At 51.2% G+C, this 26,965-nt stretch overlaps 2 protein-coding genes across 3 annotated transcripts; one reads left to right on the forward strand and one right to left on the reverse strand.

The window, feature by feature from the left end:
- Positions 1–450: 450 nt before the first annotated feature.
- PEF1 (penta-EF-hand domain containing 1) lies at positions 451–15,419 on the forward strand. Of its 2 annotated transcripts, XM_002811136.5 has the most exons (5): positions 451–560; positions 9,803–10,103; positions 11,985–12,140; positions 12,656–12,799; positions 14,441–15,419. In XM_002811136.5, the coding sequence occupies exons 1-5, from the start codon at positions 537–539 to the stop codon at positions 14,668–14,670; spliced, it is 855 nt and encodes a 284-aa protein (XP_002811182.1). In that variant the 5' UTR covers positions 451–536; the 3' UTR covers positions 14,671–15,419. The 2 variants fall into 2 exon arrangements, with proteins under 2 accessions (XP_002811182.1, XP_054411772.1); XM_054555797.2 differs by lacking the exon at positions 12,656–12,799.
- Positions 15,420–17,997: 2,578 nt separating this feature from the next.
- Positions 17,998–26,162, reverse strand: HCRTR1 (hypocretin receptor 1). Its single transcript, XM_002811135.4, has 7 exons — positions 25,884–26,162; positions 25,564–25,742; positions 24,185–24,428; positions 23,679–23,794; positions 21,545–21,771; positions 20,177–20,298; positions 17,998–18,505 (listed from the first exon to the last, which is right to left on the reverse strand). The coding sequence occupies exons 1-7, from the start codon at positions 26,080–26,082 to the stop codon at positions 18,315–18,317; spliced, it is 1,278 nt and encodes a 425-aa protein (XP_002811181.2). The 5' UTR covers positions 26,083–26,162; the 3' UTR covers positions 17,998–18,314.
- Between the last annotated feature and the right edge of the window lie 803 nt (positions 26,163–26,965).

Genomic DNA, 26,965 nt, shown 5'->3' on the forward strand with positions numbered 1-26,965 from the left:
CTAACTGGTACCCAGTACCTTGACATTAGAGGAGTAATTCCGCCATCCCCTCTCCCTACCGGGAAGAGACTGTCGGTTTCCCGTTGTCAGGGCAACCGCCTGGCCACCGCCCCTCCTCTCCTTTCCCGCGGCTCCTCAGCGGAAACTCAGGAGCTACGCCAGCAATTACGTCACTATCATGCGTCCCACTTGCCAGGTTATGACATGGCTACCGCAGCAACACCCCACCCAGGCTTCTCACTAAATATCCCAACCTGACCACCGCTTGGGCCCACTCCACCTCAGGAAAAGGAGGAACATTAGCGCCGGTACAGCCGCCAAGACTTCCGGAAGCTCCATCAATCACTTAGCTCTCCTGGTCTCTCGGGTAGGCATCCGCCCACCGCCCCCATTGTCACTTCCGTCGGCCGACAGCGCCCAAGATTGACAGGCGCGGATGTCCAGTCAGATGCGGGCCCAGCCCCAAAGCCGAGGCGAGGGGCGGGTTTGAGAGCGGAAAGCCCCACCCCTTGCTTGAGTGTGACGTCAGAATCGCCATGGCCAGCTATCCGTACCGGCAGGTGAGTGTGTGAGGGGCCCGCGAATCCAGGTAGCGGCGGTGCCAAGCGCAGGCCTGGCGCCCCCCTGCTCTTTCTCCCCGCTTTCTCCGCGCCCTTCCCACGTTGGGTTCGCTTCAGCGAGGCCTTGCGCTGTAGAGAACCGAAAAGGGACCGTCGGTCGCGCCCTGCTCACGTCATGAAGGACCGCACATTCGCGAGGTCGTGTCGCGCCCCCTTTGACGTCGCTCACGCGAGGATTTGGGGACCTTGGACCCCACAGGTCCAGGCTGGCGCTGGCCTGGGCTCCACAGCCTCCCAAGGCCCCCATGGGGCCTTGGGCGGGGGCATCAGCCATGACCGGACGTTTAGAGTTCTGGTTCCGTCTCTCATTTGGGGCGTCGGATAAAAATCCAGGCTTCCGGACCCAGCCCACACTGCATCAGAGTCATCAGGAAACTCTGGTTGTGGCAGGCGCCACAAGTGAGCTGGTTTGACCACTGACTTAGTTCAACACCGCCATTTCGCTTGTAGAAAAGTGAACCCCGAGAAGGCACAGAACTTACCTGAAGTCGCCAGGCAGTTAGGCAGCAGGGCCGAGGTCAGAACCCGGGCTGTCTTCAGCTGCCTCTTCCCCAGCGTATCTTGATTCAGTCAGGAATACCGCAGCAAGGTGATTCTGTGGCCAGAATTCTTTGTTGGGTGATAGTAGGGTGTTGAAGTGCACTTTGGTGTCAGAGGTAGGTTCATATCTTAGCTCTACCACCTAAATAGTTGTGAGCCCTTGAGCAAGATGTTTTGCCTTTCTGAGTACAAGTTTCCTCCTGTAAAATAGGGCCGAATAATAGGATCTGCCTCATAAAGCTGTTGTGGAGAGTCAGGAGGTGATGCTTTCGAAACGTTTGGTACATAGTGAGGTGTAACATGTGTTGCCCTTTAGCATTTTGATTTTTACTAGACTTCTAAAAGCCAGTGCCTGGAGGGTCCTCAAAATAGACCCCTCATTTTACAGAGGAGGAAATGAAGCCCACAGAGGCCTGCGATCACACAGATTTAGGAGATGAAATCCATAAAGGAAATGTGGAAAAACAAGATCAATTGGTATATTACACAGTGCTCAACTGAGTTTAGTCACAGGCCAAAAGATGTAACAGTCCTTCCAGGGAGTGCAGTCTTGTGCGGGTTGCACAGTATTTGGACCTCCCATTATCCTAATCATGAAGTCCCTATCGGCATGCAGGTATTATTACCCCTATAATTAACTGCTGAGGAACAAACCCAAAGAGGTTAAGTGGCTTCCCAAAAGTCACACGTAGTAAGTGAGGGTGAAGCCATGACCAGAGCTTAGGACTTCTCTTATTGCATCCTTAGAGAGAGGTAGGAAAGAGAGAGGCCAGTGCGGGCTGGAGTTAGGAGGAAGTGTAGCATAGCAGGTGTTTCCTAAAGTCCGTTCCATTTGCTGAGTCTTGTGAGGTTTTAATAGGTATTGTTAATATGGGAGGATTCTGTAGTTAACTGAAGTTTTGGAAATACTCTTAAGTATAGCTGAATAAGTTTGTTGACCACAAGCCATTTCAGAATCCTTAATTTGCTAATGTACATTGTAAATCTTCCAGAAAGGAATATAATATGCAGTATTTCTTAAACATATCTAACCATAGAAACTCCCCCTCCCCGCTTTCTTTTCAGATGTCTGGTCACTTTTTTGACTCTAGTATTTCTGAGGAACACAGGCTGAAAAAACATTCATAGTGCCTTGTTTCCCAGTGGCTGGTCTTCTGCCTCAGAATCACCTGAGAGCTTGTTTAAGAAAGCACACTTTCGCGTCCCCCTTCAGACCTGTTCTGTACCCAGGAATCTACATGCTAATAAGCATTAGGGACAATTTGTGTGCATCCTAAAAGCAGTGACAGGTTAGACGGAACTGTGCTAGAATTCTAGCTGTATTACTTAATAGTTATATACCCCTGGACAAACTAAGGGCTCCGAGCCTCAGCTTTCTCACCTGTATAAAGGGAGAAATAATACCTGTGAAAAGGGCTAAAATGAGGTTAAAATGCAGGGAGCCTCGCATGTTGCTAGTGCCTAGTACATGCCAGTGTCTGGTGGCAGCTCTTGCATGATGCCATGCTGCCTGGACTATTCCTGGAGTGAAATACTGAAAAGGAGCACAGAGAGAAGAGTCTGGAATAGAAAAAGAAATGCTGTTTTTTTTCCTACCATACCCTTGTCCGCCTCCTGGTCTCAGGTGTTCTAAGAAAGGAAACGAGTTGTTTTAAAGCATCTCAGTCAGTGCTGCCTCCCCTCCACCCACTACATAGCTTTGGAGGATTCCAGCCTATTGTTAGGAGTCAGAATTCCTGTAATTTTCCACTGCTTCCAATCCAGGGTACCCAAGCAGGGACTGGGTATTGGAGTAGTAAAATTCAAGCACCCTTTGGTCCTATGGGGGAACCAGCTTGGTGGATTTCAGTGCTTAAGACCTTAGTTTCTGAGGCCAGAGAGAGTTGATTTCAAATCCCTGCTTTGTCACTCCCTTGCAGAAGTTTGTTGCAAAAGTCTGAGACTCAGTTTTCACTTTTTTGAAAAAAAAATTTTATTTATTTGTTTATTTTTGAGACAGAGTCTTGCTCTGTCGCCCAGGCTGGAGTGCAATGGCACAATCTTGGCTCACTGCGACCTCCGTCTCCCAGGTTCAAGCAGTTCTCCTGCCTCAGCCTCCCAAGTAGCTGGAATTACAGGCGCACGCCACCACACCTGGCTAATTTTTTGTATTTTTAGTAGAGATGGGGTTTCGCCATGTTGGCCAGGCTGGTCTCAAACTCCTGACCTCAGGTGATCCACCTGCCTCAGCCTCCCAAAGTGCTGGGATTACAGGCGTGAGCCACCACGCCTGGACTAGTTTTCCCTTCTTTAGAATGGGGTCATAATAGTATCTACCTCAGAATTACTCTAAAGATTAAATGAGATAATCCATGTAAAGTGCTAGGTATGATGCTGGGCATGTAGATTACTCCAAGTGGAGGAGTAATGCGGTTATGCAGGTTGAAGAGGCAATGTGATAAGTATTAAATGGGAGTAAGTGTAAGGTACAGCACGGGAGAGTGAGATACCTAACTCAGTCTAGGGGTGCATTTTTAAAAGAGGTAATATTTAAGCCAACAACTTAATCACTGGTGGAAATTAGCTGAGTGAAGAAAGGAATGATATTCCAGCAGAGGAAATAGCTGCACAAAGCCCATGAAGCAAGTAAGACAGCCTAGTATTTTGGAGGAACTTTAAGAAGTTCACTGTAGTTGTAGTGATGTGGGGGAAAGGGGTAGGAAATAAGACTAGAAAGGTAAGCAAGGGCCAGATCCCAAAGGGCCTTGTATGCCTTTTTGGGGAGTGTGACTTCATCCTAAGAGTAGTGAGGGAGCCAGTGAAGTGTTTTGTCCCATTTGTGCTTTGGAGCGCGTACCGTGGGGTGCTGTGAGAATGGATTCAAGCAGGAGAGACAGGAGGCAGGGATACCAGTTTTGACGCTATTGAGATAATCTAGGCTAAAGAGAACTGTGACCTGGTAGAGGAGATTTGAGAAGCACTTGGGAGGTAGAGTTGAGAAAACTTGGCTTTAGGTTTGGTTGATTAGGCAGAATGGAGCTCCATTCACTGGGATGAGAACCCAGGGAGGCATGGGTTTGGAGGGAAGGTCCAGGAGGCTGCTGGATACGTGGGTCTGTAGCTCAGGAGTGATGAAGCTGGAAAGATTTGAAAGTGTGAGCACAGAGGTAATTGAAGTCTGGGGATGGTTCTTGGCTCATTGTTTATTGGTTGCATGCTTCTCTCCTGTTTGAAGTAGCTCTGCTGGTGAATGCTTGAACCGTTCCTCTTGTCCTCCTGTGATTGTTTAACCCCTTAGTTTGGGCTTTCCACCTCCTCCTGTGCACTTGAAGGGTAGCTCTGGGGTGCAAACCTATCTTTGCAATGCTCCCTCCTCCATTCATCATCAGGGCTCAGCTTGGAACAGCCTTTGATACCTTTAAGCTTCACGGGGGTCTTGAGGTTAGAAGACTGAGTCCTCAGAACTGGAAAGAAAAAAAAAAATACTGGACTTTCTGAGGTGGTTATTTGGAAGGAGGTAAGCTCCCTACTGCTTGCGCAAGTGCAAGATTCCAGGTGGTTCTGCAGAGATTCCATTATTAACTGAGAGGTTGGACTGAAGAGTCTTTGGGGTGTCTTCCAAAATGTGGCTCTCAAAGTTGGTCTAGGTGCTGGGATGAAAAAGAATAAGATTTTTCTGAGACTCCCTGATTCTGGGCTTGAAGGCTCTGAGAGATCACCTAATCCAGCCTTCCCCCTCTACCTCTGTCCACAGTAGAAATTCATTATATTTGACAAAGACATTTAGCACAATCCCTTGCACAGACACATGCTAGGCACTCACTCATTTATTGAGTGAACAAACAGAAGAGGGTAGTGTAGAGTCATGCAGACCCTGGCTTGAATCCCAACTCTCCCATTCTAGCTGCATGATCTCAGGCATGTTATTAAACTCTCTGCCCCTTAATTTTCTCATCTGCAAAATGGAGATGACACTGTTTACCTCACAGGACTGAGGATCAGTGAGAGCTGGTTGAACTGGAAGCACCTAGCAGAGCCTCAGTAAATGTTCGTTGCCCCCAATCCCCCAGGGTGTCAGACATAGCTTATCTGCAATCAGCCAGAGCCCTAGAGATAGTTTTTCTGTGTTGCTTCAGAAGCTGCAGTTACTGAACTCTCCCTGTCTCCCCCCACCCGCCTTCACAATATTGTGTTTATCAGTATGAAATAACTCTTGGAAAAACTCTAAAAAGGGCTGGGAGCATGGAGTAGTGTAAAAGAACGTGGAGTCAGGGACGCTGTTTTTCATTTCTGGTTCAGACCTTTGCTAACAACTCAGTGACACTGGGTGACCATCTGTGAGGTGGGGATCACCTCATCTTCTTCCCCAAACTTCCTGTGTAGCCTAGATTCTGTCTCAGTTGGCTCCACCTCCTTCATCTTGTGCAAGCTAGAAATCCAAGTCATTCTAAACACTTTCCTCACTCCTCCTCCATCTCTTTCCTAATCTAATTAGTCACTAAGTCATGTCTGCTCTATCTCTGAAATAGCTTCAGAATCCATTCCGTTCTCTTCATCCCCAAGTGTGCTGTCTGGTTCATGCCCTGCCTGCCCAGCACCTGGGCTACTGCGTCCCTCGCTGGCTCATCCTCCACACCGCCGCTGGTTCTGACAAGGTTCTGATCACGTTCCTCTCCTATTGGGAACCCTTCTATAGCACTCTGTTTTCTCCGGCATAAAGCCCCAACTAAACTCTTTAGAGTGGTGTTCATTTGTCCAAATATTTGTGGAGGCTTGCAGGTGCCAGGCATGATGAGTGAGGCGCAGTGTCTGCCCCTGGGGAGCTTACTGTTGGGTGGGGGAGATGCTAGACAGACAGAAACTACTCTTAGACACTGATACCTCACGGCTAACTGAAATGCAGTGGGAGAGGTGCTTGGTCAAGGAGTGTATAGAGGGCCTGCCTTTCTGGGTTCACACTGCATTCTTGGCTCTGCAGTTTAACTCATTCCCTGAATGCACTATGCTCACTCGTAAGTCTGTGCGTTTGTCTTTCTTCTCCGTTCTGTCTGGAGTGTCCTTCCCTTCCTGCCTTTTGGAGAATGTCTATGCATCCTTCAAGGACCAGTTCCAATATCATTGCCACTTCCTCCAGGAAGCTTTCCTTTACCCACTTCATACATTGTTCATTTATTCATTCTGCAAACAGCACAAATTCCTCCATCTAAGCTTCCTTGATAGCACATAAGTAGATTTTTCTGATGGCACTGATCAGATTGTATCACAATTATCTATGGGCTCCTTAAGGGCAGGACTTCATTTACTTGTGTCCTCAGATCTACTACAGAGCCTAGTACAATATCGTCACTCTGAAAATGCGTGCTGAATGTGTGGCTTAGTTTCTTCATCTGTAAAAGAGGGCAACTAACATCTTCCTTTTTTCTGTTAGGAGGCCATTGGCAAGATTCTGCCAGTAGTGTTTGTGTTTGTGAAAGTACTTTGTAAACTACAGAGGAGGTCTTCAAATGCAGGACGGAAAGGAAAGGGTTTAATTGCTGCCAGACTACAATAGCCAGAAGGGCAGGAGACCCACCTGGCAGCACCTGCTTTGTTGGCCTGGGGGTGTTTCCTAGGTGATTTCCTAGGTGGGTTTTCCTAGGTGCCAGGTGGAGTTTATAGTTTTATTCACAGGGCTTATAGTGGGGCAGCTACTTATGGCTTCGTGTCTGGCCTGTTCTTTGGGTGTGCCCAGATTCTGCAGAGTTCCCACTCCCTTTCCATCCTATGCTGGAATCCTGAGCCCTATTGCTTAAGGAAGGAACGTTGTAGCAGGAGGCAGGGGGAGTCATTGGGTGCAAAGGAGTGGTCCAGCCTTGTCTCTTCCTCCAGCTCACAGCATGACTTGGGCAAGTCCCTCCCTCCCTCCCCCATCTGTAAAATGGGGGTTAGGTTAAGTGACTTGTCTTCTGGGTATTTCTCTTGTCACACCTCTCCAACCCCTTGGGAATCCTGTTCGTTCTCTAAGTCCTAGCTCAAATGCCACTCTCATGGAAACACTCCCTGATTTTACCCTCCTTCCTTTGCAGTCCTATGGCACATGACTTATGTCTCCATTTCAAACACCTGTTTTCCTTATGCTGTTTTGTTAGACGTTACACAGTGTCTACATATTAAGTCCTGTTAACCGCGAGCGCCTTTAGATTGCTTCACTCTCCTTTATACCCCACCCCACACAGTTCACCTGGCCCAGGACTTTGCTGATAATAGTAATTAATATAGCAATAGCAGCTATGACTTATTGATCATTTGCTTAATGCCAGGCACTGTTGTAAAAACTATTTTTCTTAGGTGAGTGGTTTTCAGACTGTCTTTTCAGTCACTGTGAGGGGTTTTCAGAGCCCCCTCAGAATGTAGCAAGGGAGGGGGTTCCATATGGTAGGGGCTTTGGAGCCCCTACCTTACTTCAGCCAGAGCAACTTTCTTGTATTTGTTTTATTTTATCAAAGGATTCTTCCTTTTTCTCTCTCTCTCTCTTTTTTTTTTTTTTTTTTTTTTTTGGAGACAGGGTCTCTCTCTGTTACTCAGGCTGGAGTGTTTGTGGCACAATCACAGCTCACTGCAGCCTCCAACTCAAGCTCAAGTGATCCTCCCGCTTTAGCCTCCCGAGTAGCAGGGACTACATGTGTACCACCATGCCTGGCTGATTTTTAAAAATTTTTTGTAGAAGTGGGATCTTACTATGTTGCCCAGGTTGGTTATCAAAGGATTCTTTAGCTAAAAATTAAACTAACAGAATTTTGCTGCATTTATTTTTTATAATCTTCAGAACAGTCCAATGAGGAAGGAATTGTTCTATTTGTGAGGAAGCAGGCTCAGAGAGATGAAGCCACGGGCCCACAGTCATGAACTTAGCTGATGGGAGCAGAGTTTTAAATTGAGATCTGTCTGAGCCATTCTTGTCTGTGAAGGAGTCTTGCTAGTAGCTATGACAGCTTCTAGGGAGGAAAAGCTCCCAAGGATTGCTGGTTGGGGAGGTGACAGGGCCTGCTTCCTGCTCTCCCCACAGAAAACCTCGTGAATTTGGCCTTAGCCTTAAGAGTAATTATCTCAAGCTATCAAACACAATAAAAAGAGAAAGCCCAGGCTCTCAGTGGCTTGGCCACTGGTGCACTTACAGGTTGATCTAGAACATATCTAGATGGTGCCATCCTCGGAGCTCGGCCTAGCTGCTGTCTGTGCCCTTGAGCTCAGCTTGTCTGCAGATGTGTTGGGGCTGTGCTCTGCTGGGTCCTGTGCTAGCCATTTAGGGAGATGAAGTGGAACACTCTGAGGACTGTTGGTGTGGGAAGATGGATGAGAGAGGGAATGCCCCCATGTATGCTCTAATGCACAAATGTCCTGGACATAGAGCCAAGAGACCCAGGTTCTGGTCCCAGCCCTCCACACAGCCTGTATGTGACTTTCCTGGACTTGAGTCTTGTCCTCTGTAGGAGGCTATTATTAATAGTGTTTATTGAGTGCTTAATTTGTGCCAGGCCCTGTGTCAGAGTGCTTCACATAGCTGGCCTCATTTCATTCACAAACTAACCTGAGAGGTAGCTATTATTATTCCCATTTTACAGCAGAAGATATTGAGGCTTAGAGAGGATAAGTCAGTCCAGTTAGTAAATGGCAGAACCTGAACTTGAACTCTTGAACTAGTTGTTTTTCGTTTGTTTGTTTGTTTGTTTTGAGACTGGATCTTACTCTGTTGCCCAGGCTGGAGTACAGTGGTGTGATCATGGCTCACCGTAGCCTCGACCTCCCCAGGCTCAGGTGATCCTCCCACCTTAGCCTCCTGAGTCATTGGGACTATAGGTGTGCGCTGCCACACCTGGCTAATTTTTAATATTTTTTTAGTAGTGATGTAGTTTTTCTATGTTGCCCAGGTTTTTAGTAGAGATATTGTTTTTCTGTGTTGCCCAGGCTGGTCTCTAACTCCAGGGCTCAAGCGGTCTGCCTCCCTCAGACTTCCAAAGTGCTGTGATTACATAGGTGTGAGCCACCACGCCTGGCTGTTGAACTGGCTGTTGAAAGCATTGTATCATATTGCTTTAGGAATAGGGTCTCCCCTGCCTGCCTCACAGAGTTGTGAGTGAGGATAGGGAAATGTTTTTACATCAGGGTAAGGAAGACAGGCTGTGGATGAATCCGTGCTGTAGCTATGTCATTTGTGACTGATGAGGGTCAGGGGTGTGTGTTAGAGACTGCGTTTGCCCCATGAGTTCTGCAGATAGAGATGGGAGTACCACAGGATGGGCATTTGGAATTGTTTGATTCATTTGCCTATTCATTCATACAGGAAATATTTACTGAGCATCCATTCTACACTGGGAGCTGGGGATAAAGTGACAAACCAGACAGGATCCCAGCCCTTGTGGAGCCCCTTGACATGCAGGAAAGGAGAGTTAGGAAAGGAGGATTTCAACCCTGACTCTGCAGGTCATTGGCGGTGTGACTTTGGGTAACTCGTTGCTCCTCTGGAAGCCTCAGTTTGCCCATCTGAGCAGTGAGATCGTAATTCCAACCCTACCTATAGGATCAGTTGAAAGGATGGTGGTGGAAGTGCTTTATGGTTGTAAAGTGCCATACTCTGCCTAGTTTCTGGCCTCATCATTCTGACTGATATCTTGCTCTTCCTGCAGGGCTGCCCAGGAGCTGCAGGACAAGCACCAGGAGCCCCTCCGGGTAGCTACTACCCTGGACCCCCCAGTAGTGGAGGGCAGTATGGTAGTGGGCTACCCCCTGGTGGTGGTTATGGGGGTCCTGCCCCTGGAGGGCCTTATGGACCACCAGCTGGTGGAGGGCCCTATGGACACCCCAATCCTGGGATGTTCCCCTCTGGAACTCCAGGAGGACCATATGGCGGTGCAGCTCCAGGGGGCCCCTATGGTCAGCCACCTCCAAGTTCCTACGGTGCCCAGCAGCCTGGGCTTTATGGACAGGGTAAGTAGTAATCTTGGACTCCGGGTACCTCTGACGTGGTTCTGAGTTATCCATGGCCAGCCTTTGTCCTTCCTGTGGGTGTGCAGGCAGCCTGGTCTCTGGCACCTTAACATCTTGCTTCCAGCTTCAGTGTGCGTCCTCAAAATGAGAAGTTTGTCAGCTAGTTTTGTTGCAAGCATTTATTTGTATTGCTTGCTCATGCTTACTTCCTTTTGCTTACATGTCAGCAGCTGTTAGCTGGCTGTTGAGTTTCTGTTCCCTGTGTCTTAAGGGATCCATGCTGAAGGAGCAGCTCCTGTTTGGGATATGTTATCTTTGTGGCAGAGAGAAAGAGCAGGAGAGCTAGCAGGAATGCACAATGCCTCTTAAAGCTTCTCTGAAGTACTGTATGTCTTGCCCACTTGCATTCTTTTGGCCAGAGCACCCCCTGATCAAGACTGACATCAGTAGGATGGGGAAGGATGCCCCTCTGCAAGCCACCAGGCAGTGGGAGAGGATGTACAATGCTCTTATAGGGAAGGGGAGATTAGCAAGTAATCTAATAATAGATTATTGAACTGGCCTTTTAAACCGTTGTACCATATTAGTACAATGTCTGTGGGTGTGCAGACTATGTCTCCTGGCTAGAGATTATTAGCCAGGAGACGATAATGTAGCCTACCATGGGGAGAAACTCAGTTTAAATATCCGTTTCTCTGTGAAAATATCGCAGAATACACACATTCCAGGCTCTTTGCTGAGGATTTTATTTTGCTGTTATCTCATTTAATCATCACAACAATTCTGGGGAAATGGGTTCATTTTAGAAATGTGAAAATCATTACTCAGAAAATTATACATTTTGCCTAAAGTCACACAAGCTAGTAAGAATCAGATCCAGGGTTTGAATCCAGGTCTGCTTTGGTTCCAAAACCTGAGCCTTTCTACACAAACTACACAGATCAAACATGTTACAGAATCTCTCCTGCCCTGGGGCTGTGGCCTGTGCTCCCCTATGACACCGATGTTTTAGGAAGATGGCTAGAACCTGCCCGGATTTTTCCAAGGAAGTCAGACTAATCCCTAAGTCAGGCATACCTTTTTCCCTCTGTCCTTACTGGGCTTTGGTACTAGGCAGTGGTTTGTGTCCTCCACAGCTGCCCATGGCTGTCTTTGTTTGAAGAGACCCCAGTTGTGGCCAGTTAACTCAGTGTCCTAAGGTAGACAGACTTACCAGCTTCTACACTGGTTTTTTTTTTTTTTTTTTTGAGATGGAGTTTCGCTTTTGTTGCCCAGGCTGGAGTGCAATGGCGCAATCTCGGCTTACCACAACCTCCACCTCCTGGGTTCAAGCAATTCTGCTGCCTCAGCCTCCCCAGTAGCTGGGATTACAGGCATGTGCCACCACGCCCGGCTAATTTTGTATTTTTATTAGAGACGGGGTTTCTCCATGTTGGTCAGGCTGGTCTCGGACTCCCAACCTCAGGTAATCCGCCTGCCTTGGCTTCCCAAAGTGCTGAGATTACAGTCACCGCGCCCGGCCACTTCTACACTTTTATCTACCACCCATTCCCCCATCTCGCAGTTCACCTTTTCCAGAGAATTCTTGAAATGCTACAGGGGTACGGGTCCCCGTTCCTTAAAAACATAAAATCAATTAAGAGTAGTGTCTGGAACACTATACGAGAACTCCAGAGGACTCATGGAGTAGAAATCAACTGCAAATACTCATGAATCTTCACTGAGGGTCCTCTTCCATCAGAGTAAGAATATCAACTTGATGGAAGACAGGGAAGGTGAATTTGTGAAGCTTTGTGTGTAGGAAAAACCTGTAGCCAGGAAGTTACTGAGGCTGGTCCTTCCTGGCATTTCTGTTGATGGCCTTCACACCCCTTCCTCCAGGTGGCGCCCCTCCCAATGTGGATCCTGAGGCCTACTCCTGGTTCCAGTCGGTGGACTCAGATCACAGTGGCTATATCTCCATGAAGGAGCTAAAGCAGGCCCTGGTCAACTGCAATTGGTCCTCATTCAATGATGAGACCTGCCTCATGATGATAAGTGAGTCTCCGCCTTGCCCCTGGGCTTGAGCTGGGGCAGAGCCACCTGATAGTGGACAGTAGGTGGGTGGGTGGACATTCTGAAGAGAAATTCATTGACCAGGGTGGACTGTGGGGAGGAAGCTAGGTTCAGGGTGAGATCCCCTAGACTTAGAGCTCTTTTCCTGAGATCTCAGTTCTTAAGTTCTAGACTCTGCCTAGTTACAGGTTAACTTAGTTTCCTCTTCTGTAGAATGGTACTTCCTCCCCTGTAGGAAACAGCATGGAGGGGTCAGGTGCCAAGCCTGCAGAGAAAATGCAGTTCTGGATGGGGTGGGGCTAAGGGTGTCCAGAGTAGGAGGACGGTGCAACGCTTGATGTGGGTGTCTCAGGTGCAAGCATCTAGGCCTTAGGGCTTGGTTCTGTGAAGTCGCCTACTCCAGCCTGGAGAGAAGGGCTGCCTCAGTGGGTCCTGAGGGGGGCCCTCGGCCTTCAGTCTTGAAGCCTTCCTCCCCTCCTTACCCTCCTCACCTTCAGACATGTTTGACAAGACCAAGTCAGGCCGCATCGATGTCTACGGCTTCTCAGCCCTGTGGAAATTCATCCAGCAGTGGAAGAACCTCTTCCAGCAGTATGACCGGGACCGCTCGGGCTCCATTAGCTACACAGAGCTGCAGCAAGGTGCGGGTCATGGCTGGGGCACGATGGGCAGGGCAGAGCTAGACTATTCTCTTCACACCCTAAGATATAACAAAGGGGTTTCCTCTTGTTACCAAATGTCCACCTGCACTACAAAATGCTGTTCTCAGTGCAGGCCTGCATCCCTCACCCCTTCTTTGACCCAGCTGGGGCACTGAGCCAAGATCCAGGGCAAGGAAACACCTGGGTCCAGAATCAGGGCTGGACCCTGGAGTGCTGGGTGAGATGGCCCCAGCCACAGGGAGTCTTAAGGATGGAAACTTGGCACCTTAAGGACTATGAGACCAGTGTGTGTGGCTTGGGTGACTCCTTCCTCTCTAGTTTCTAGCATGTAGAATGGAAAGAGCCCTGAACAGGGCTCAGAAAGATGGGTCTGTTGCCACCTCTGCTAGTGGGCAGTTTCTTTCCCAACTTTGGGAGCCTGAGCACTCTAAAAGTTGCAGTTGGGAAAGATGACCTGAGGCCACAGCCACAGGTCTGGTTCCAAACTGACTGTGTAAAGCAGGAGGCTACAGTTTGGGCTCAGGCAGGTTAGTAAGAGGTTGCAGGGAGGACCCAAGAGGGAGCTTTGCCACCTAGGAGGGAGAAAGGGCTCCCCAGAGAGTCTAGTCCTTTGCCCAGGCTGTGGATTTCATTCAGACTAAGGAGGTCTGTGGGCAGGAGTGAGTGCACCACATCTGCCCCCGGTAAAAGGGAGGGGAGATGACCTATAGTAATCACCTACTCTTGCCAGCTTTTGTCATGGATATTAGTAAGGGTGATGTTAACCACAACAAAACGTATTTACTGAATGCTTGCTATTTTTAATAGGCTTATGTAATTCATTCTTCCCATGTGCTAGGTACTATTTATAATTCCACACCCTTCAATGAAGAATCCCTTATAATCTCCCTTTTACAGGTGAGAAAACTGAGGTTTAGTTTAGGTAACCTGCCCAAGGGCCCGCATAACAAATGGAGAGCTGAGGTTTTAGCCTGGCCTGGTAAGTTATGAACAGAGGAAGGAAGGAAGCATCCCAGTGAAGAGACAGGATCCTCCAAGAGACCTTGGAGTGACGGTGACTTTATTAAAATAGCATTTACCAAGTGCTTTTTATGTGCCAGTCACTGTGCTAAGTGCTTTACATGATCACCCGTTTTAATCCTTACTAGAACCTACAAGTTAAGTATTATCCCCATTTTAGAGATGATAAGATAGGGATAGTGAGGCTAAGTAACTTGCCCAGGGGCTGACTCCAGAGCAGGCTCTGCTGTGCTGCCTCTGATGTCTGCCCCAGGCAAGGTGGTCCTGGGAGCTCAGGCTTCCTTTTGGAATGCAAATGAGTCAGATGATTGCGGATAGTCTGTTGTCATCTCTGCAATCCCATGAGCCTCAGTTGAAGAGACAATAATGGAGATTTGGAGAAAGAGGGATGAGGGCCTTCCACCTAAGGGGAGCATCCAGACAGGGCCCCTGTTGTGCTCCTGACATCTTAGACAGACCCTTGGGATTCCTCTACCCTCTTTATGCTTCTGTGCCCTTCCTCTCAAAGTTCCTTGAACTGCTGTGATCCAGTATTGCTGATTGATGGAGGTGCTCATGGCAGGTTTTTGTGTGTCTGGTCTGTGTGCCCCTCTTCTCCAGCTCTGTCCCAAATGGGCTACAACCTGAGCCCCCAGTTCACGCAGCTTCTGGTCTCCCGCTACTGCCCACGCTCTGCCAATCCTGCCATGCAGCTTGACCGCTTCATCCAGGTGTGCACCCAGCTGCAGGTGCTGACAGAGGCCTTCCGGGAGAAGGACACAGCTGTACAAGGCAACATTCGGCTCAGCTTTGAGGACTTCGTCACCATGACAGCTTCTCGGATGCTATGACCCAACCATCTGTGGAGAGTGGAGTGCACCAGGGACCTTTCCTGGCTTCTTAGAGTGAGAGAAGTTTGTGGACATCTCTTCTTTTCCTGTCCCTCTAGAAGAACATTCTCCCTTGCTTGATGCAACACTGTTCCAAAAGAGGGTTGAGAGTCCTGCATCATAGCCACCAAATAGTGAGGACCGGGGCTGAGACCACACAGGTAGGGGCCTGATGGAGGAGAGGATAGAAGTTGAGTGTCCTGATGGCCATGAGCAGTTGAGTGGCACAGCCTGGCACCAGGAGCAGGTCCTTGTAATGGAGTTAGTGTCCAGTCAGCTGAGCTCCACCCTGATGCCAGTGGTGAGTGTTCATCGGCCTGTTACCATTAGTACCTGTGTTCCCTCACCAGGCTATCCTGTCACACGAGTCCATTTTCTCCAAAGTGGAATCTGGCCAAGCATGAGAGAGATCTGCCTATGGGACCAGTGGCTTGGATTCCGCCACACCCATAAATCCTTGTGTGTTAACTTCTAGCTGCCTGAGGCTGGCCCTGCTCAGACAAATCTGCTCCCTGGGCATCTTTGGCCAGGCTTCTGCCCTCCGCAGCTGGGACCCCTCACTTGCCTGCCATGCTCTGCTCGGCTTCAGTCTCCAGGAGACAGTGGTCACTTCTCCCTGCCAATACTTTTTTTTAATTTGCATTTTTTTTTCATTTGGGGCCAAAAGTCCAGTGAAATTGTAAGCTTCAATAAAAGGATGAAACTCTGGAGTTCCATGTTTTCCACTGTGATTTCTCAGCTACAGGTCCATCCACTCATTCTTTCAGTGACTATTTAAGTACATCCTATACACCAAGCCATGCAGAAAGCAGCAGCCTGGGGGGACATGGCCTATGTGGGGCTCCTCTCCACTGCCAGAGGGAAGTGAAGTATAGGGTAGCCAGCTGAGGGGCCTGCCGGGTTCAGTTCAGTATGGCCTGAAGGTCTATTCAGGAAGCTATTTCCTAGCAGTTTTAGGGCTGGCATTCTGGGTTGAAAGCAGCTACCTCAAACTTCATAGCCTGGCCTTTTATATTTTCTCAGGCCCTAGTTTTATCTTCCAGACAAACTCCATTTATTAAGTCATAACGTTCCCCCCACTTTTATTAAGCACAGACATCTGTACTTGCAAGTCAGATCTTTAGATCAGCATAATACCCAGTCTACACCGAGTGTCTGTAATGAGCTGACCACATTTCAATCAAAAGCCAAAGACACCAGACATTCTAGTTTGCCAGGGGACTTTATTCTGGGTGATGGTGATTATCTTTTGGCTTTTTGAGATAAAGAGCTCTGAGGCCCTGTGCAGGGCTCTCCTCCCTGCAGTGGGTAGTTGGAAGTAACTGTGACTGTTTTGCAGGTCAGTGAGGCCCAGCAGTGTGTCGGGCTTAGCCAGGTCAGCTGCATTCTCCTCTGGGCTGCTGTAGTGCTAGAATCCCAGCATTAGATGGAATCCAGTTCCCAGAGGCCAGCCTCCATCCAGAGCTAAAATTCCTTTCATAGCCCCCATGTGAGTCTGGCCTCTGCTTCGCCAAAGGCAAAGAACTCAGTGCCTTTCCAGGCAGCCCATTTCCTCCATGACTGGCAGAAACATCTTCTTTATGTGGATTCTAAATCCTGCCATCTTGAAGACACCACCATTTGCTGTGGTTTTCTCTGTGGGCCACCCAGGACATACATCACCCTTTATGCATGCCAACCCTCTATATAGTGGAGCCTACCCTATATACCACATTTTCTCCAAGACCTCCCTTCCCTGGGCCAGATCGCCCCGGGCCCTTGGGCATTCCCTCGCTGAGCATCTCTGCCCTCGGCATCCTGGTCACCTCCCCTGAATTTTCTTCAGTTTATCCAAGTCCCCCAGAGTGGAGGGCTGAGGCGCCCCCCATGGTGCTGGGTTCAGCCAGCAGAGCGTGCAGCCATTAGGAGCAGCGCCTGTTGTTTCTTTGTTCCCACTGAACCAAGTGTCTGCTGAAACCCGATGGTGCCAATTGTAGTCTCTCACCTTTGTGCTCAGCTGGGGCTGAGGAGCCCAAGACCTGGATTGATCTTGTAAGCACGGTTGGTTCTGAGCTTGGGGGCCAGCCCTCATACCTCATTCTGCACACTCACCTCCAAGCCTACCTATGCACTGTGCCAACCACTTTGGATCCTAAGGCCAGTGGGAGTGTGGAATGGGCAGGAGAGCCCATCCTCTTGGCGGCAGCTGGAGCTCTGCTCCATCCACAGAGAGCTGGGCTGGTAAGTCGTGTGGAGAGCAGGTGGTGTACTTAGACCACACATTCCACCTGCTCTGGGTAAAGCGGGGTGCTTAGGAGGAGCAGTGCTTCAACACTTCTGGGCTGGGCCCCTGGCAGCACCAGGGCTCTGCCCACGTTCTTGACGGTTGAGGTCAGAGGGAGCCCACAGCTCCATTAATCAAGTTAAGCAGACCTGGTGGTATGCATAGCAGAGCTGGCCCCTGCCAGATGTCCCTGTTCCTCTCAGCAGAGTAGCACTTCAGGCTGCACTCCACGTCCTTCTCTGGCAACAAGGCTCAGGGCCTTTGGCAGCCTTAAAATCATCTCGGTGGCAGACGGAGCATGTCTGGCCAAGTCTGTGGCTTTCTCTTTTTATCCTGTGAGTTCATAGAAAATAGGCGCAAGCCTTGGTTTCCAAGAAGACGAAGATAACAGTAAATCAGCCTGTTAACCCGCTGTCAGCCCACCCGGCCCCCTTTACCTTCCCCAGGCCATTGGGCCTGTGAGCAGACAGTTGTGTCGAGGGGCGAGGTCCCGGCATCACAGGATTGGCACCGCATGAGGAGGCAGCACCACGTGTGCCGAGGCCTGGCTGAATCCATCTGGGATCCCGCGTGGTGGGGGTGGGAGGTCAGCAGATAAGAGCATTCTAGTGCCTTCTTGTCTTCCCTCCCCCCAGCTTCCCCACCTAACCTTCTTCTGCTCCTAACCTAAGCAGCACAGATTTTGTGCAATGACAAGGAAAGGGAACATTCAGTGCCAGGCTTTTAATTACAGTTGCTTCGGGCTGCTGGCCTCTGTGCCAAGTGGCCATGGAGAGTGTTTTTATCACACCACAAAGCCAACAAGGTCGGGTCTGTGGTGTGTGCCCTTGGCACCTGGTTAGGGTGGGGCTGCGCTCGTGGCCCACTGGAGAAAGACTGGGCCCAGATTGGTTCACACAGGCATCAGAACAGCTGGCCAAGTGCAGCCCTGGGCTTCAGGGAGCCACGGAACAAGATGGAAATGCCTGTTGGGACCTTTAGAGCAGACTCCAGGGAAGGCCTGTAATTGGGTAGGAAAGGGGTCTTTAGGAGGATGGCCAAGCTCTGGAAGGATGATGGGGACAGATTATACTGTGGGGTATGGCCAAATGAGAGAAGTACAACAATAATCATGTCCACAACACTTCACAGTTTACAAGGAGCTTTCCACTTGCTTCAGCGTGCTTAATCCTCACATCAACCCTGCTTAGGGGACACAAGCTCAGACAGAGGAAGTGACTTATCCAGAGTCACACAGGCAGAAATCCAGGACTGAAGCCACAGCCTTTCACCACATTCAGCTGTCTTTCCATGAGGGGTAGGGGCAGATCCCCTGAGCTGGAGCCTCCAGGGCAGCCCTCGCTCAGGGCAGCACTGTGGTGACGCTGGTGAGCACCACATGCTCAGAGATTTTGGAGACGGAGCATCGGCTCTGCAAGGACAAGGACTTGTGGCTGGCAGAGGAGCGGGGACTAGGGGCCTTCAGAGAGCCGCAGGGACCTGGGCCAGGCAGGCAGCAGGAGAAGGCAGCCTTAAACTGCTCCCGGAATTTGCCTTGGTTGGGAGACAAAAGACACAGCCATAAGGAGACAGATGCAGCAGGAAGGGGCCTTGAGCCCAGGGACACCCACGCAGCTCCAGCCAAGCTGCCTGTGAGGGGGCGGGGAGGGAGGGAGGGATAGAGCTGGGAGGGAGAGCCCTGAGGCAACCTCGGCACCGCCAGGGAGAGAGGACAGAAGCCCCGGAGTGGGTTCCCAAGGAGAGACGCAATTGCCATCTGATTCCTTGACTGTGCTCTGGCTCGGAGTCTGACTCAAAATGTGGTGTCTGGCTCAGGGGCCTCAGGTCACCTCTGCTCTCCTTGGTGTGTACGTGGGGGTCATTATCTGTTGCGAGGCTTGTGTCCTCTCTGCCCTTTGATGATGAAAATGACAGCAGCAGCAGCCCTTTTGCATTTGGCAGTCACGCTGTGCTGGGCGCCTCAGCCTCTGTCCCCCAGAGCATCCCAGCACCCTGAAAGGCTGGAGTCCTTTATCCTCACTTCACAGATGAGATGCACAAAGTTACAGTGGCTTGCCCAAGGCCACCCAGCCAGAAGCTGAACCCAATTCTAATTCCAAAGCCCTTCTCAAGGGGGAGGAGGGAAGGAGGGACCACCACACCACGTTATTCAGCCCAAGTATACCAGGGAAACAGATTTTGTCAGGCTGAAGCCCCTTTGATCATGTGTCATTAGACTGCCAGCCTCTCTGGTGCCCAGCACAGGGCCAAGCACATAGTAGGTGCTCAGTAAATGTAGGCCAAACAAAGGCATATGTGTTAGTAAGTCTGTCTGCCCTCTCCTCCCCACACAGCTCATCATCTGTTCTCTTTTCTGAGCTGGAAACCTGCAGCCAGCCTTGTTGAGTAATTCTTGAGTCTCAATGAGGGTTATACTATTGACTCCTGATCCCTTCTTTAACCTTTTAATAGTTCCTCAAAGATTATTTCTGTCCAGGCTTGAACAGTCATCTGGACCTGTTCTTTAGAAGTCTATTCCCAAAGTCAGAGGGCTGGTGAGTCACACTTCTGCTGAGCTCAGCCTCAGCCATTACCACCCTGAGACTGGGAGGTAGAGGGAGGGGGTGGGCACTGTGGGACAGCAGAGAGGAGAGGCCTGGAGTGGGAGTGGGGGCGGCAGGGGAGGAAGACTTCCAGAGGGGACAACCCCTGAGATTCCAGTCGCTCTGCCAGTGTGTGTCTAGCTGAGCTGGGGAAGCCCTTTCCTGGGCCTGGCCTGTCTCTGCCAGTGACCCTACTTTAGCCCTGACACCTGGACTGTGCAATCCTTCCTCAGGCAGGGGCTCCAGGGCCCTCCTCCCACAGGTCTGACTCCCTCCGGGGAGGATGGACTCCTCTGCCTGAGCTGATTGGAGGTCTTGCTGTGCCTGCACCCGGGGTGGGAGTGGGGGGTGAGCTGGCCTAGCCCCTGTCCTTCCACTCACTCACTGGTCTGCAGAATCTGCAAAACTGGATCCTGGGTGCCAGCCACCATGGGGAGTGTGGCCCATCTCCCACTCAGGCCAGGGCTGCTCGGAGTGGGTCCTCCCAGAGCAGGATCACTGTGCCCACAGCAGGTACATCCTCGCCCACCATCCTTTATTTGGGCCCTGGCTTGGGGATGGGGAGACTTGTCATGTGGACTGTTGGCCACCCTCAGTCACTTTGCATCCCCAGCCTGCTCACCACTGAGGAAGTTGTAGATGATGGGGTTGGCAGCGCTGTTGGCGTACACCAGCCAGTGGGAGAAGGTGAAGCAGGCGTAGACAGCTTCACGGTCGCTGGCTTGGCGGAACATCCCGAACACCCTAGGCCCAGGGTGGAGGAGCATCAGAAATGGGGTAGCTGTGTATGCATGTATTGGAGTGCTGCTCACAGAACCTGAGCTGTAAAGTGCAAGAGTTCCTACTGCCCACTTCTGTCCACGTGTCCTGGCCTTCTGTACCTGAGGTCTTGGCCAGGGTTTGGGGTTCTCAAGCATAGAGGGTATCAAGCACCACGATGGGCATCTCTAGCCTCCTGGCCATTGGATCCCCTGGGGCTTCCCATCCACTCTCTCATCCATCCTCACAGCAACAAGATGAGTCATAGACATCATCCATTTTTCCATTAGGGAAACTGAGGCTCAGAGAAGTAAAGTGACATGCCGAAGATCACACAACTAGGAAGTGGCCAAGCACAATCTCAAAGTGAAACTGTCTTCTGTCCAATAGCCTGCATTCTCTCCCTGGTGCCCTGTGACCCTCTTTGGCTGTCCCTACAGACACGTGCATGGTTAGCTCTCTCACTTCCTTCAAGTCTCTGCTTAAATGTCATTTCCTTGGAAAGGCTTTTTTTTTTTTTTTTTTTTTTTTTGAGACAGCTGTGTCACCCAGGCTGGAGTGCAGTGGTGCAATCATGGTTTGCTGCAGCCTCAATCTCGTGGGCTCAAGCTATTCTTCCACCTCAGTCTGTGTAGCTAGAACTACAGGCACATGCCACCATGGCTGGCTAATTTTTTGAATTTTAGTAGAGACGAAGTCTCATTATGTTGCCTGGGCTGATCTTGAACTCCTGGCCTCAAGCGATCCTCCCTCCTTGGGCTCCCAACGTGTTGGGATTACAGATGTGAGCCACTGCACCTGGCCCCCTGCTTTTTTTAAACCATTGTATCTAAAGCAAAAGCAAAAACCCACCGACCCTTATCATTGTCACTCTCCGTCCTATTTTATTTTTCTTCCCAGCAGTTTTCACTGCCTGACATTATAATATACATTGATTTTTCTATTTACTTCCCTTCTCTCCTGCTAGAATGCAGCCTCCATGAAGGCAGGGACTTTGTCTGTCTTATGCACTTGTTCACTGTATTTCCAGCCCCCTAAAATGTGATGATTAAGTGAATGAATGCATGAATTTTCACGATAGTCCTAGAAGATGGAGGCTCAGAGAAGAGAAATGGCCTGCCCAGTATCACATAGTGGAGAAGGGGTGGAGCCAGGTCTTTCTCCCAAACAAGGAGAGCTCCTTCCCCAACCTCAAACTTCTCCCCACCCCAACCATACCCCGTGCTCTCACCTCTTAAGGACATTGAGGACACTGATGGGCAGGTAGCAGAGGGCGAAGACCAGCAGCACCACCATCAGCATCTTGGCTGTCTTCCTCCGCGCACGCATCTGCTTCACTTCAGCCAGGAAGGCGCGGGCCCGGGGCTGGGGCTCTCCACTCAGGCCCTGCTCCAGGTCCCCCAGCTGGTCTGAGGGGCGCTTCCAGTTCCGCACCAGTGCTGAGGTGGTGCCGGGGATCTGTCCAGCACACATAGAGACAGCAGTGGTGGGTACAGCACCTTGGAAGGGTGGTTGCCTTTTGTGGGGCCCACTCCAGGCTGGACCCTGGGCAGGGTGGAGATGGGCAAAAGGATAAAACCCTTGCAAGAGGAAGGAATCTAATGTTTATGGTAGACTAACACTCTGTACTTGAGAGTGAACGATAGACTTTCATTTTCTTTTCTTTTTTTTTTTTGAGATGGCATTTCACTCTTGTCACCTAGGCTGGAGTGCAATGGTGCAATCTTGGCTCTCTTCAACCTCACCTCCCAAGTAGCTGGGATTACAGGTGTGTGCCGCCACACCGGGCTAAGTTTTGTATTTTTAGTAGAGACGGGATTTCACCACGTTGGCCAGGCTGGTCTTGAACTCCTGACCTCAGGTGATCCGCCCGCCTCAGCCTCCCAAAGTGCTGGGATTACAGGTGTGAGCCACTGTGCCCAGCCTAGACTTTCATTTTCCATTAGCTCTTTGTGAAACCCCCTACAACATGCCTCGTGGAAAGATATTATTGGTCCTTAGGTATAGATGAGGCAACTAAGACTCAAAGAGGTGGGGACCCTTGACAAGACCCCAGGCCACATCCTCTCAACTGCCCATCCATCCTCCCTAAATCTCCAACACTATCTTTGAGGGTAGGGGTGGGGGTGAGTTGTGCCTCCCCTGGGTCATACCAGACTGTGAGGAGGCCTGGGCAAGGGGTGAGCAGGTGGGCAGCATGGAATGGCCTGGGCTAGTGCCCATAAGCCTGGGGTGGTTCTGGGCTCCTGGAGAAGCCTCTCCTGCCACCGGACACTCAAATCACCCACCACAGAGGGGCATGGGGCTAGATTTCTGGAAACGTGGGTCTAGAGCCAGCTCAGCCATTCGTGAGCTGTGTGACCTTGGCCACCTCATTTTCCTTTCTAAGCCTTGCTTTTATATCTGTCAAATGAGGAGGATCATGCCTGTGTCCTGCTTGGCTGGGGGGTCTGTGGGGAGCAGATGGTGAGTGTTGGTGGACTGCAGGGCTGGCTAGCCAGGAAGGGCCCTACTGGACTGGGTGCTCCTCCAAGGCAGGACCTGGGTCACAGCCAGTCCGTGTCCCTATCCACTGCCCGGCGTGGCCTGGGTGCAAGCCAGTACTTCCTATGGAATGTAGGTGACATCCCCAAGCGTGAGAAGCCCTTCCTGAGCCCGGTCATGTTCTGGCCTGCCTTTTCTCACCGCCCAGACGCCAATCCAGGACTCCCACTCGCTAGGCCAAGGGCCTCTGAGCACCCCTGCCCCCAAAAAACCTAAGAAACCCACCGTGGGTCAGTCTGTAATACAGGAAAGAAGACAGGCCCTGGAACCAGAAGGCTCTGCTGCTGTTGAATCTGGCAAGTTGGTTGCCCTTATTTGGCATTTGTGACGTGGGTAATGTTGCTTCTTTTGTTAGATAGTTGTTAAGACATTGGATGCAAAGTGCCTAATTTGGCAAGCACCACGGAGTTGCTATTATTATTGTTGCAGTGGTACTAAACTGAGCAGTGGGAGCTCACAGATCTGGGCTTTAGTTCCTGATCCACTCACTAGCTGAGTGGTTTGGGGGAAGTTATGTTGATCTTCTGGGTCTCGGTTTTCTCATATATTTAATGTGGGTAATATATGGTGGCTAAGAGGATGCAAGATTATTTGGGAGTGGATACTTCAATAAACGCCAACCACTAATAGAAGGACGTGTTACTATTCCATTCCAGGGTAGCCACTGGTGCTTTTGGCCTTGAGTTTGACGTGTCTCTGGGCTTCCCCTCTCTTTGGTTGCAGCCAAGATGGCATGTGCTGATGGCAGAGGACTGCCTACTTAGTTAGACCAGTAGCCCCCCTACCCCCAGCCCACGCAGTGACACCAGAGTGGGCCTCACCTGGCGGCCCCAGAGCTTGCGGAATATCTGGAAATAGGCCATGGCCATGAGGCCCAGTGGGGCCAGGTAGGTGACAATAAAGAAGCAACTGTGGTAGATCTTGGGATAGAGGTCATCTGCAGGGGTCAAGAGATGGAGAGTCAGGCCCAATCCGTGAGCCCCACCCTGCCCTGGTTAGCAATGCCACCCTGTCCTGACTAGGGCCAAAGCAAGGCCTAGGAGCAGCTGGACCCCATACAGCCACCATGACAGACAGAGACCCTGGAGTTGTCCAACTTGGGGTGTCCCTCCTGGAAGGACGTCTACACTAGAGCAGATGTCTACAAGAGGGGAGGCACCCACCCTGGGAGTATCCCTGGTAGGAGCCAGTCTAGGGTGTCCCCTAGGGGAATACCTGCTCTGGGATTTCCCACTTTGGAAGGGACCCTGCTAGATGCCTGCCCTAGGGGCACGGGCTCCCAAAGTGCCCACCTGAGGGGATGCCTGCTTGAGAATTCCACCATTACCTGCCCAGCGTTCATCACAGACCAAGAAGAGCCGTGTGCGGTTGGCTAGCTCGGGCAGCACACTGCTGCATTCCATGACTGCAGCCTGGGGCACCATGACGGCCAGCGACACAGCCCAGATGCCCAGGATGGAGCCACGGGCCCGCCGGGCTGTGCTCTTGAACAATAGTGGGTGGCAGATGGCATACCAGCGGTCCAGGGCGATGAAGCTGAGAGTTAGCACTGCCACTGACACGGACACGGCCTGCCCCATGGGGACACAACGTCGGTCATTTTGGGGGCCACCCAGAGATGTGAGAGTAGGTGAGTGAGGAGGCTGACGGCAGGTGCAGGGCAGTGCAAATCCTGACTCCACCACTTACTGGCTGTGTAAATGTGGGCAAGTCACTCACCCTCTCTGAGCCTCGTCTACAGAGTGGGAATACACCATCTACCTGGCAGGATTCTTGCGAGGATAAGTGAAATCATGTATAAACAATGTCCAGCTTTAGACCTGGCACATGGTAGGTGCACCCCTCCAGTGAATAATAACTTGCACCTACGTAACTTACTATGTGCTGGGCACTGTTCTCATCATCCTCATGACAATCCCACAAAGTAAGTGCTCTTGCCCCCCGTTACAGATGAGGAAACTGAGGCATAGAATTCCCTCATCCATCTGTCTTTATGCTCAGTGTCACCAGAGTTAACCAGTTGAGTGAGGAGCCTCAAAATAGTGGGACATCCAAGAGGCGTTTATCTCTGCCATGGAATGCCATCCCTTCCCCAGGCTGTTAGGAAAACGCCCTCATTCTGGGAGGCAGAGATGAGTCTGGGCCAGAGGTGTGTGGGCATTGCCTCTAGGGGTGCCCCCTGCCCTCTGGGGTGCAGGAAGTGGATCACAGGATACAAACTGAGAGAAGCCTTCCTTCCACCCCACTAACCCCATCTGGACATCCTGGTTTCCACCACTGGGGTCTTTCCTGGCCGGGGCAGGAGGGAGAGGAGAAGGCTGTTTCCATCAGGCCCCTCACGTCTGCCCCTTTGGGATTGGGAAGCAGGCCCAGGGTGTTGTGTATGTGTCACTGTGGGCTGGTGCCTCTCTCCTTGACTGTGTGCCCATGTAGCTGGAGGTGACTATATGTGTCCACACGTGTCTATGTATATGTCTGTGGCTGTGACCAGGAAGGGATCTCTGTGAGTGTGTGGGGTTGTGTCTGTGTCCTCGAGTTTCTGATCTGGTGGCTTGCCCTTGCTAGCAGCAGAGGATGACACTTCAGGGGTCACAAGCCACTGACCTGTCTGAAAGGCAAGTCTGGGGGTCACTGAGACCTATGCAAGGCCGTGGGTTTTGTACAGGTGTGACAAGGAGTGGTGAGGGGTGCCTGGGCAGAGCTCACCTGTAGATAGGGGATGACCTTGCAGAGGGCATGGCCAAACAGCCAGGACTCAGTGATGTCCACCAGCAGGCTGGCCGGCAGGCAGATGGCAGTCACCAGAACGTCAGCCAGGGACAGGTTGACGATGAAGTAGTTGGTGACCGTCCTCATGTGGTGGTTCCGCCACACGGCCAGGCAGACTGCAGGGTGCGGCGAGGTGAAGCGGGTGGCAGAGCCACACCCATCCTAGTTCTGCCCAATCAGCGAGCCCCTCCCCCCACCCAACCCCCTTCAATCCCCAGGGAAAGCCGGCAGCATTGCCGGGCAAGCCCTGGACCTACCCAGCGTGTTGCCCACCAGGGCCACGACGAACACAGCCACATAGGCTGCGATGAGGACCCACTCGTACTGTTTTGGGTACAGATAATCACGCCACAGATAGCGGAGAAACTCGTCTTCATAGTCTGGAGGCACAGGGGACGGCTCTCTGCTGGCAGGGGGGACCCCCATCTGGGCCCCTGGGGTGGCTGAGGGCTCCATGAGCTCAGGAGCCGCTGTAGCGGAGAGGCATCCTAGGATCTGCAGAGGGAGAGGAGGGAACCTGGGCCAGCCCTCAGCCCACTCCCTTCAGGGTGCCTGGAGGCTTGCACCCAGGTCTTTTCAGGTCTCAGCCTCAAACTTCCTGAAGGGAGGAAGGAAAGGAGGGAGTGGGGAAAGAGAGAAGGAAGGAAATATTAGGGATTGTGCCAGGAGCTTTGCATATAAGTTCCCTCTTAATTCTCACAGTCATGAAATTGGTGGAGGGAGACAGACCTGGGTTGCATCCCAATTCCACACCAGTTGCCTTGGGTAGCTTACCTGGCCTCTTTCAGCCTCGGTTTCCCCATCTGTCTAATGGGGTGACAGCCTTACCTACCTTACAGGACCACGATGAGGAGTAATGAGCTCCGATGCGTGCCAAGTGCTTCACCAAGAACCTGGTACGAGAAGGTAGTTTCGGGGACGTTTCCGATTACCATTATTAGAGTACCCTGCTTTGCAGACGAGACCGAAGCTCAGAGAGATTGAGTCTCTTGCTCAAGGTCACAAGGCTCCTAAGCCAGGTCTGTTCGAACCCACCAAACACCGTAGATTTGGGAGGAGAAGCCATCCCGATTGCAAATATTTCTTGAGCCAGTTCAGAGGCTTTAACTTTGGGTTGGGAAAACGGGCCAAGGGAGGTGTTAGAGACCCAAGCCCCACCCGCCATACCTGCCAGACCCTCCGGTGGGCACTCGCGGACACGCACACATACAACACACACACAGCGGCGGTGGTGCTCGGAGGGACTGACGACCCGTTGCGAGCAAGGGGAGCATCCAGGCCCCCTAAAAGGACCCCTTTGGGTTCCCAGGGCCGCGGCGCTCCCCGACGGCCGCCAGGA

The sequence above is a fragment of the Pongo abelii genome, chromosome 1 (assembly GCF_028885655.2).
Source record: "Pongo abelii isolate AG06213 chromosome 1, NHGRI_mPonAbe1-v2.0_pri, whole genome shotgun sequence".
Lineage (NCBI taxonomy): Eukaryota > Metazoa > Chordata > Mammalia > Primates > Hominidae > Pongo > Pongo abelii.

Coding starts and splice junctions, on each gene's coding strand:
- HCRTR1 (XM_002811135.4), bottom strand. CDS start 26,082: ATGGAGCCCTCAGCCACCCCAGGGGCCCAGATGGGGGTCCCCCCTGCC. Junction 25,743..25,883: donor CCTGGTGGGCAACACGCTGG/GTAGGTCCAGGG, acceptor CGCACCCTGCAG/TCTGCCTGGCCGTGTGGCGG. Junction 23,795..24,184: donor CTGTGATGAACGCTGGGCAG/GTAATGGTGGAA, acceptor TGACCCCTGCAG/ATGACCTCTATCCCAAGATC.
- PEF1 (XM_002811136.5), top strand. CDS start 537: ATGGCCAGCTATCCGTACCGGCAG. Junction 561..9,802: donor CCAGCTATCCGTACCGGCAG/GTGAGTGTGTGA, acceptor CTCTTCCTGCAG/GGCTGCCCAGGAGCTGCAGG. Junction 10,104..11,984: donor GCCTGGGCTTTATGGACAGG/GTAAGTAGTAAT, acceptor CCCTTCCTCCAG/GTGGCGCCCCTCCCAATGTG.